At 36.9% G+C, this 10,921-nt stretch overlaps 2 protein-coding genes across 2 annotated transcripts; both read left to right on the top strand.

Annotated features, from left to right (window-relative positions):
- Positions 1–310: 310 nt before the first annotated feature.
- Positions 311–1,636, top strand: LOC119992680 (stemmadenine O-acetyltransferase-like). Its single transcript, XM_038839476.1, has one exon. The coding sequence runs from the start codon at positions 311–313 to the stop codon at positions 1,634–1,636; it is 1,326 nt and encodes a 441-aa protein (XP_038695404.1).
- A 6,552-nt stretch (positions 1,637–8,188) lies between these two features.
- On the top strand, positions 8,189–9,675 carry LOC119993816 (stemmadenine O-acetyltransferase-like). Its single transcript, XM_038841089.1, has one exon. The coding sequence runs from the start codon at positions 8,196–8,198 to the stop codon at positions 9,495–9,497; it is 1,302 nt and encodes a 433-aa protein (XP_038697017.1). The 5' UTR covers positions 8,189–8,195; the 3' UTR covers positions 9,498–9,675.
- Positions 9,676–10,921: the final 1,246 nt, after the last annotated feature.

The following is a 10,921-nucleotide window of genomic DNA, read 5'->3' as shown; positions in this document are numbered from 1 at the left end:
TAAAAGTTCTCATATAAGTTATATGAGGGAGTCCTCATCTGAAAACTACTCACCTTTTTTTTTTATTTGAGTAACTACTCACCTTTTAAATATGCAACAATTTGAGTTAAGTGTTGATATTGAACATGTCCGCAGCTCAAAAAGTCTTAATAATTAATATAGCTAGCCATCGATATCTGAATTTTTCCAAAAAAAATGAACTTTTCTTTTTACCTATCAAAATACTAACTGAATTATGGCTATAACTAGGCCAACAATTCATATCTCTACATTAGATATTATGTGATCGATGTAAACAACAAAATCATACATGGCTTCTTCTACAATGAAGGTAGAGATTGTTTCAAGAGAAACAATCAAACCATCCTCTCCAACTCCCCATAACCTCAACATTCACAAGCTCTCTTTGCTCGATCAAATGATGTTCATAGAATACATTCCGGTAATTTACTTCTACCCTTCGAGTGGCAAAACCACACCGAATATCCAATCTGAAAGATTACATATTCTCAAGGAATCTCTATCAAAAACCCTAACCAGGTACTACCCGTTTGCGGGAAGGTTAAGAGACGAACACTCAATCGAATGCTATGATCAAGGTGTTGAGTTCGTGGAAGCACGAATCAGTTGTGCTCTATCTGATGTCCAACAGCAACAACCCGACTCCGAAGAATTCCAAAAACTACTACCTATTGAGGTCGGAACCACATCCGCGTCCACAAGTTTTTTGCTACTAATTCAAGTCAATTTCTTTCAATGTGGTGGCATGGCGATCGCGGTATGTCTTACTCACAAGATCGCTGATGGACTTTCCTTTTTTACATTTGTCAAGACCTGGGCCTTGATTGCTTCCAAGTCGGATCAACCCATCCAAGTTCCAGATTTTTCAGTTGGATCGTCTCTTTTTCCTCCTACTGACTCTTTGTCATTTCATCACATAAAATTTCCATTAGGTAACTGTGTAATGAGAAGACTCATTTTTCGACCGTCAGGCGTAGCTGCGCTCAAGACTAAAGTTGCTAGTCCCAGTGTGCCAAATCCCACTAGGGCGGAAGCAATAACAGCGCTTCTTTGGAAGTGTGCAATTACTTCAGCAAGATCAATTCGAACTATTAGAACATCCATCGGCAACCGCGCCATAAACTTGCGGAATGTATTGTCGCCAAACTTGCCCGTTAGCGCAACTAGCAATTTTTTGGCATATGTCGCTACTCACATAAACATAGAAGGAGAGCTAGAGTTACAAACATTGATTCGCCAGTTAAGGAATGTGTTGCAAGAGTACAGGAGAAAGGAGGGTGAAAGTCTTTTGGGGTATAAGGATGTAGAGATAGAAGGAGAAGCTGATGATATGCACTTCTTTTCTTGTAGTAGTCTTGTTGGGATGCCAACGTTTGATGCTGATTTTGGGTGGGGAAAGCCAATAGGGTGGACTTATGTGAGGCTAATGTTTCCAAATACGGCGTTCATTCGAGACACTAGAGACGGTGATGGGGTTGAAGTTTTGGTGTGGTTGAGTAAAGAAGAGATGGTTGTTTTTGAACGTAATGAGGAGCTTCTTGCATTTGCAACTTTAAGCCCTGGTTTCTATGGAGATTCTAGTGGATATGGCATAAATCCGAATTCGAGACTCTAGAAAAGAAAGCTATGTGAATTAAGCTTGCAAAAGAAGAAGAATGGTTATGGCATCCCTCAATACCAAGGTTTTGCCTTCAGATCTGATGGTTTTTGGTAACGTTGACGTCCGTCTTATCATAAGTCTAATCAAGGTTGAAGGATATCTCCCTAGCTCATCGTGCAACGGCTGCTCCAAGACCCTTGCCTGCCTCTCAAAAAGAGTATTATCTCTTTGTTAGTCCGTTTGTGGCATATGCTATTGTTTTGTATCTTTCCTTTGTTCTTGATTTACTAATTCATTTTTTTCTTGTTATGCTTATAGATGAGTCTAGTCTCATCATCTATGTATTGTGTAACTCGTGTTTTGTTGGTTTAATACAAGTTTCTATTATTCTCGAAAAAAGAAAATGTTTTTTGCAACTTATGTTCATGCATCTGACATCTCCATGAAGTTTTATTATTTCTTTCTTCTGTTGAATCCACATGCTAGAAGAAGAATGTTTTTTTTATATGAATAATGTTGATTTTAATGTTAGTTATTTTATAGCGTGCTCAAACCCGTAACTTGTTCGAAATCATAAGGAGTGGCGGGTTAGAAGAAGAATGTTATTGTTCCGTTGATCAAAGATAAGGAAAATAGTAAAACACAAAATATATGCCATTTGGAGTGAAAGCCAATATGGGTGAAGGAATTGAAGCTTTGGTGTCGCTGGGCGAAGAAGAGATTGCCAGGTTTTTATGCTGTGAATTTACAGATACTACTACGCTTATGAAGAATTGTTAGGGCTTAGATACCGAGCCACTCCTGGATGATGTTCAATGTTGATGCCAGGATCGAGTCGTAAACGCTTTAAATTAGCTGCTAAATCATCACTCAGACGCCTGATTTTCACACAAATTCTTGAGTCCCAGGAATGTGTTGGGGTTAGCAGATAAAACAACAGATGGCATTGAATGCTCAAAGGTGATCAACGAGTAAAGCTAAAGTGTTTTAGCTATTGTTGTGGTTACTTCAAGAAGCAATGCAGCAAATGCAAAAGTCCATTAATTCTTTCAAAAATATTTAGAAATCCAAACTCAAACACATCAACAAATATTTTCTGCTTTCTGCCACAGGTCCGCACAGCCGTCTCTTTAGTACTTACGTCAATAAAAGGCGTTTGTTGTGTGAGAGAAGTGTTTCACCTTTATTTATATTTCATTCTGTTTGGCTATGCCAATCCGATGTGGGATTACAAATTTTGACACTCCTATGCACTTATGGTTTTGGTTATGCGAGACCCAACAAACAAACACTGGTAGAGATTATGTCGAAATGGACCGAGCATTTGTTCCGATATCATGTTAGAAATTGAAGCCCAAAAAATCAAGAAATATTGTTTTTCCTGGGCACGGATCTGCATGGATTTTTTATTTTTTTTTTTTTGTCTCTTGGAGCTCGGAAACTGGTTGTTCAGATCAAGAGTTACTCCTCAACCCAAATATCATGCGACTAAGTCACCTGGTTGTAGTATGGTGGCTCAAATGAGGAAAGGGTAACCAAGAAGCTAAAACAAGGATCAATTTTAACAAGGACAAATTAATGTTCAACTAACAGCTCGCTGCAGGCCAAGAATGTTTGTTTATCTTAATCGAGCATCGATGAATGAAGCATCCATCCAAGCAAAAACCAAGACACCAACAAAAAGTATTGACTTCATTCACCAAGACAATGCTGACTTATTCTCTAGACTTTCCCTTTCTTGTTGCTCAAACAATTTGTTTAATTTCTGTCTTGGTTTTGGTTTTGGTTTTGGTTTTTGTTTTTGATTGATTTCGTATGTTTCGATTCTGAAATACTTAACATAAAGTTAAATAAAACAGAAGGGAGCAGGTGATCTTCCTAAAATAAGATTGCCGTCCTTCCAACACAAACACTACAAGAAGTTAGGGAAAGCCAAATGCCACTTGACCACTGAACCAATAGTGGATTGGTACGGTACTGTGGTTTACTTCTTGATCAACACTTTATTATAGAATACAGTCCTGTGGTTTACTTCTACCCTGCAAATGATGGTAACTTTAATGCTGATGAACTTGCAGCGCATCTTAAGACATCTCTGCCAAAAACTCTCACCCTATACTACCCATTCGCAGGAAGATTTAGAGATCGCGTCTCCATCGAATGTAACGATGAGGGTGTCGAGTTTGTGAAAGCTCGAGTGCTCAATTGTGCTTCATTTTGTACTATGACTCTTTTCAAGCAAAGAAGCCAGTCTCAATATTAATCAGGTCTCTTTCATTTCTACAAACCATATTAATCAGCAAAAGAAATTTTGCACACAGAAGCAGATGTAATGCCATGGCTTTACATATACTATTAAGATAGTTAGGGATTAAATACCAAGCCACTCTGAGAAGATGATCAATGTTGATGCCTGGATTGGGCTGTAAAAGCTTTAAATTACCAGCGAAACAATTACTCAGACACCTGATTTTCACACACAACAGCGTTCCATATCCTGGTCACAATAGAGTTTGTTTTCAGAACATCGATATGATTTAAAATACAAAATTTTGCGGAAAAAAAAAATAGCCGAGGAAATTACCTGAACACCAATAGGATTAGTCAGAAGAGCATCCTAAATTATGAAAATGGAAATCAGATTCTTGATTTCCAGCAATGTGTTCCATCTGAATGCATAGGAATAAAAGGGATTAGCAGATAAAACAATGGACGGTATTGAATTCTCAAAAGTGATCCACGAGTAAAGCTAAAACGTTTTAGCTATACTTCAAGAAGCAATGCAGCAAATCCAAAAGTTCATTAATTCTCAGAAAAAAAAACCCTCTTCAAGCAAGAGTTGTCACATGGTAAGCGCGTGAGACATTGAGTTTACTTTCTTGCATCATTTAAACATTTTCGGCCAACATAAATTTCGTGGCTTGCTGTTAGCTTATTTTGATATGCATGTTTCGTTTATACAGAGGAGTCGTGGGTTTTTGATCGATGTAAACCTGGGTGTTCAGATCAAGAGCTACTCCTCAACCCAAATATCATGCGACTAAGTCAGCATGGTTGTAGTATGGTGATTCAAATGACGAAAGGGTAACTAAGAAGCTAAAACAAGGATCAATTTTAGACAAAATGGTACTTTTTATCCCTCAATTATTGGTCAAGTTTCATTTTCATCCTTTAGCTCTTTTTTTCCTCCCTTTTTCGTCCCCCAACTCTGGGAAAGTACTCCGTTTGTCCCTCGAATAAATCCGGTGATGGAAAAATCCTACTTGGCATCCTATTGTTCATCATATCAGATTTCTCCTGCATGCCACATAGGTGTCATGCAAGCATTTCTCAACCTCAATCTCACTTGAATGACGAAAATGATACTTTTTAATAGTTAAAGGACGAAAATGGGAGAAAAAAAAACTTAGAGATCAAAATAAAACTCGCCTCATAGTTGAGGGACGAAAAGTATCTTTTTGCCATCAATTTTAACAATGACAACTTAATGTTCAACTAACAGCTCTCTGCAGGCCAAGGGGAGATTGAAAGAATTAATGAACTTTTGCATTTGCTGCATTGCTTCTTGAAGTACCACAACAATAGCAAAACATTTTTGCTTTACTCGTTGATCACCTTTGAGCATTCAATACCATCCGTTGTTTTATCTGCTAACCCCATTATTCCTATGCCTTCAGTGTTGTGCTTTTGACGACAAAATTCGAATATAAAAAAATATGCGAAAACAAAATAGAGAAATAAGATACAAGATTTAACGAGGTTCGACACAATTTGCCTACGTCCTCAGGAGAAGAACACTGAAGAATTTTACTAATATGAAGAAGATTACAAAAGAGATGAGTTCTTGAACTCAAGAACTAACAACAGATCTTAACCTTTGGACTCTCTCTCACTGCCCAAATACCCTTAGCACTACAAAACCAACACACTCCTAACCGGAACTACAAGACTTTGTTTTTCTCTCCCCGAATTTATGCTATGCAAGTACTTAGAGCATCCACATCAGATTATCTAAATATGGATTTGTCTCTAAAATAGAGAACGATTATAGAGAACTTGTCAAAATATAACCCTGCATCAAATTACCTAAAATTTCCTTATTTTACAAAATATGAAGGTGATTCCCTACATTTAGAGAACCACTATTCACTTCCCTAAATATAAAATAACCCTTTTTATTACTTAACTCTCTCTCCTCTCTCCTCATTTTTTCCCTCTTCCCTTCTCTCTCCCCTCACGCCTCTCTTTCTCTCTCCATTCTCTCTCCTCTCACTTTTTTTTCTCTCTCCTCATTTTTTCTCTCTTATCTCGCTCAGACACTTCTTCCCTGGACATGAAATCAAGTCAAAAAAAAAACTTCCAACTTTTAATAACATTAATTTATTATTTTAAATAACATTAAATATAATTAATCTATTGTTTTAAATGGAATTAATTTATTATTTTAAATAGAAGTAATTTATATTAATAGAATAAACAAAGGAAAGAGAAAGCAATATTATTTTAATGCAATAGAGATTATGATAGGTAATCTAATGTAGTGTTGGTTTGATAGAAAATCTATAAAATAGGGGAAAGTGACATTTTGTCTGTATTTTAGAGAATCCGTTAAGAGAAATTGATGCATATGCTCTTACAATGCTCACCTCTCCTCTGAACTCTTACAAAGAAAAATAGCATGTGGATAAACAAGTGATGTACACTTGCACATATGGACATCACCACACAACTACCACAATTAATGCTTTGAAGTTCCCTGTCGATCATGTCTTTCTTAGTCAAATCTATTTGGCCGCCAAAGCTACAGCAATATAATTTTCCTTTTCCAACAGGCGACTTCAACTTGGGACAATTATTTTGATCAAATACTAACATTTAGATGGAACACATTCTTGGGACTCAAGAATTTGTGTGAAAATCAGGCGTCTAAGTGATGATTTAGCAGCTAATTTAAAGCGTTTACAACTCAATCCTGGCATCAACATTGAACATCATCCCGGAGTGGCTCGGTAAACCTAGGTGTTCAGATCAAGAGCCACTCCTCAACCCAAATATCAGGCAACTAAGGGCTAATTTAGTAGAGCATTTGCAAAGTAGCAGATAGGCTAGCAGAAATGTTGAACAATTTTAGTAGCAGATATGCTGCTTGAATGCTGGGTAGGTGTTTGGTTGAACTTTTACTGTTAACATTTGTGTTGTGTAGCATATTGTGAAAAATTACATGCAAAGCTATTATACATTTTTGTTGTATACGCTATATCCAAACATACAAATAATGTAATAAATCAATTACCAATTTAATTAAATTTAATTAATTTATTAATTAATTTATTAAATGAGAAGGACGAGCAAGACAGTAGCTATACCAATTTAATTTATTAATTTAATTTATTTATTTATTCAATATGTGCAAGACGGTAATTGAAGGTGAGAGTCGAGTTTGTAACTTAGGTTAAATAAGGGTATATTTGACATATCAATAACATATCAATAATAGACCTGGGACAAAATAGGAAAAAAATTGTGAAATTGTTCAAAGTTGGAGCATTTTAAAAGTAGTAGAAATGTTCCACGAAAATACCTCGGAATAGGTGCCAAAAAATTGTTGTTTGGATGACATGGAGCATTCATATTAGCAACTAATAAAAATGCTCCAAAAAAAGCTCATCCAAACGGGCCCTAAGTCAGCATGGTTGTAGTATGGTGATTCAAATGACGAAAGGGTAACTACAAAGTTAAAACAAGGATCAATTTTAACAAGACAACTTAATGTTCAACTAACAGCTCTCTGCAGGCCAAGGGGAGATTGGTTCCTCAAAGTCATATTTGTCCAGTAGTACAAGTTTTTTAGATAAGAGAGATTTGTTTATATTAATCAAGCATCGATGAATGAAGCATCCTTCACCAAGACAATGCTGACTTATTCTCAAGCCATTCCCTTTCTTTTTGTTCAAATAATTTGCTTAGTTTCTGTTTTGGTTTTTGTTTTTGTTTTTGATTGATTTCGTTTGTGTTTCGATTCTGAAATACCTTAACATAAAGTTAAATAAAACAGAAGGGAGTAGGTGATCTTCCTTAAAAAAAGATTGCCGTCCTTCCAAGACAAACACCCCAAGAGACCAAGACATAGACCACAAGAAGTTGGGTAAAGGAAAATGCCGCTTCACCACTAAACTGATACGTGGCTTGGCTAAAGTCATTGTCAGTTATGTTGCATGCATTGCATTTACTTCCAATTGTTGCACATTTCAATTAAGGTGATCAGTTGCATTCGATTGTTAGTTGGACGTTTACAAATTCAGTATTGGTGGCTTGGCAATTGAGGTTGTTTACGTTCATGGGCCACTAGCTCACGTGTTGTTGTGACCTCAAGCACTATATTTCGTGTAATGCATGGTTATTGTTCAGCCAGGAATCTTCTTTTTTTTTCTCCTGTTCATTTGTTGTCTCTTCCTCTTGAATTATTGTTTCTTATCATAAGCCAGTAATGGACTGGTACCCGTTCTATATATATATATATAGCTATATCTCACCATGTAAAGGCAGCAAGTTCACAACTCACATGGCTCCTCCAATGAAAGTCGAGATTGTTTCAAGAGAAACAATCAAACCATCCTCCCCCACTCCCCCTCACCTCAAGATTTCCAAGATTTCTTTTCTTGATCAACAATTTATTGTAGAATACTCTCCTGTGGTTTACTTCTACCCTGCAAATGGTGACAACGATGCTGATGAACTTGCAGAGCGTCTTAAGACATCTCTGTCGAAAACTCTCACCCTATACTACCCATTCGCAGGAAGATTGAGAGATCGCATCTCCATTGAATGTAATGATGAGGGTGTTGAGTTTGTGAAAGCTCGAGTGCTCAATTGTGCTTTATCAGACGTTATTCAACAACCTGACAGCAAACAACTACAAAATCTACTCCCTATCGACATCGAGTCTAAGGCAGCTGCCACTGAGAGTTTACTAGTTGTTCAAGCCAACTTCTTTAAATGTGGTGGCATGGCCATCGCAGTATGCATTTCGCACAGGGTTGCTGATGGAGTCTCTTTTTTCACATTTGTCAACAGCTGGGCCTCCATGGCTCGCAAGTCTGCACAAGACAAAGTAATGCATCCACAATTTTCTGTTGGACCTTCTCTTTTTCCTCCTCTGGATTCTTCACTCCCAACCTTAGAGTTTCCTAGAGGCAAGTGCATGATGAAGAGGTTTGTTTTCAATGGTTCTAGCATTGATGCACTTAGAGTTAAAACTGCTAGTGTAAGCGTGCAAAGACCTTCCAAGGCAGAAGCAGTGACAGCATTACTTTGGAAGTGTGCAATAGCAGCATCGGCTTCAAATCCGAGCGTATCTTTCTGCCACCGTGCGGTGAACTTACGAAGAAGGTTTTCACCCCATTTGTCAGACTACGCAGTTGGCAACCTTTTAGCCTCAGTTGCTACAAAGATAAACATAGAGAAAGGAAGAGATGTGAACTTGAAAACTCTACTTTGTCAACTAAGGAAACCAATGCAAGAATTTAGCATCAAAGAAGGTCAAAATCCTCTGGGCGAACAGAACAAAGAGACGGGCAGAGAGGAAAATGTGCACAATTTCCCCTGCAGTACTTTATGTGGAATGCCAATTTATGAAGCGGATTTTGGGTGGGGAAAGCCAATATGGGTGAACGTTCTTAAACTGTTGTTTCCTAACATTGCTTTCATACAAGATACGAGGAATGGGGATGGAATTGAAGCCTTGGTGTCGCTAGGTGAAGAAGAGATGGCCATTTTCGAACGTAACAAAGAATTGCTTGCATTCGCTACTTCGGATACTAATAGTCTTCAACAGGTAAACAGCAGCTGGAACACAGATGTGTTTTCAAGACTATAGATTCTTCTAAGCCCTTGTTATTGTCAAGGAGACTCGGATTGGGGTTTGGCGTGTTTTTTTTTGCATCAGTAGGTATGGAAGTTTACCGATCAGTTGTCCAGTGGACAGCTGGATGGGTTCCACCTCTACGCTTATGTTTCTTATGGTCTTTGGAGTCCAGAGTTTGTTGTTGTCCTGTGTCTTGGGCATGTGACTGTGTGTGTTTGTATTTCGCTGAAAGTTACTTCATTTTGTACCTGTTAATTGTTATGATCAAGGTTGTAAAAATCGGGATCTTATATAAAATCGGTGGAAGGCATGCAAAATCGAATCATAAAATCGTCAAATTTTATAAAATTTAAAAAATAAATGTAAAATAATATAATTACTTATTTTTAAATAAATAATTAACATGATATAATATACTATCGTTTATAGGTAATAAAAAGATTCAAAAATGTGATTATTATTTATTTATAGACATGTTAATATTTCACAAAATTATAATTTTTTAAGACCTCTAGAGAACTATGAAAAGCAAGCACAATAATTGTGTAAAATTATAACATGTTAATAGATTAGAACCAATTTTTCAACAAAAACTAGGATTAAAAACATAAGCACATTATTAGTACGTAGACCACAACCCATAAACTCATGACTCCATAAGTCTATTAAGGTTAAGATCGATATGATCAGTAAGATCTTAAAATCGGTAAGATCGTAAGGTAATATCGATAGATCTTATCAATTTTGGGATTTTACATCGATTCGAATCGAGATTTTGACATCCATGGTTATGGTAGACTGATATGAGTGTTCTAGTCTTGACAAAATGATTACTCATAAGAGCATGCCGAATTCTCAAGGGCTAGCAGATATGGTATTGAATTTCAACAAAACGTGAAGTGCGTCTAAAACAAGCAAGTGGAAACAAACACAAAAGACCCAATTTCCTTACGAGAGTCTAACGAACACACAGAAAGAAAGGCTATACTTACCCAAGCTCAGAGGGTGATTCTCAGGAGAAATTTCATGATTTTCGGTACTCAATCCCTCCTCTTTCGTCCTTGAAAGGTCTGACTGTCTTAGATTCTAAAATTTTAATTAATGGAAGCTAATGACTAGATTCAAGTTTCTCTCTTTTCTGAGAAAGTTGAAGAACGTCAAAACAAAAACAAATCTGTTTGGGAAAATCTTTTTAACTACGGGTGCCAAAACTCTGTTCGGTCCGCATGATTGAATCGGTCCGACCCGGAATAAATTAAGTTTTGACATAAATTATATGTCTGAAATCTGGATCCAAACACAAAATCTTTGTCCGGTTTAAAATTGGGTTCAGGTCCGGGTCCAAACATAATAGTTTACTTATCCGGATCCTAACCCGAATTAGATTATTTTTCAATTTACTTGTCTGGATTTAAACCAATCCGGATTTGGTCAAT

The sequence above is a fragment of the Tripterygium wilfordii genome, chromosome 23 (genome assembly GCF_013401445.1).
Source record: "Tripterygium wilfordii isolate XIE 37 chromosome 23, ASM1340144v1, whole genome shotgun sequence".
Taxonomy (NCBI): Eukaryota; Viridiplantae; Streptophyta; class Magnoliopsida; order Celastrales; family Celastraceae; genus Tripterygium; species Tripterygium wilfordii.
This window is presented reverse-complemented; position numbering and strand designations above follow the sequence as displayed.

What these genes read in the sequence shown, in the direction of transcription:
- LOC119993816 (XM_038841089.1), top strand. Translation starts at nt 8,196, where the DNA reads ATGAAAGTCGAGATTGTTTCAAGAGAAACAATCAAACCATCCTCCCCC.
- LOC119992680 (XM_038839476.1), top strand. Translation starts at nt 311, where the DNA reads ATGGCTTCTTCTACAATGAAGGTAGAGATTGTTTCAAGAGAAACAATC.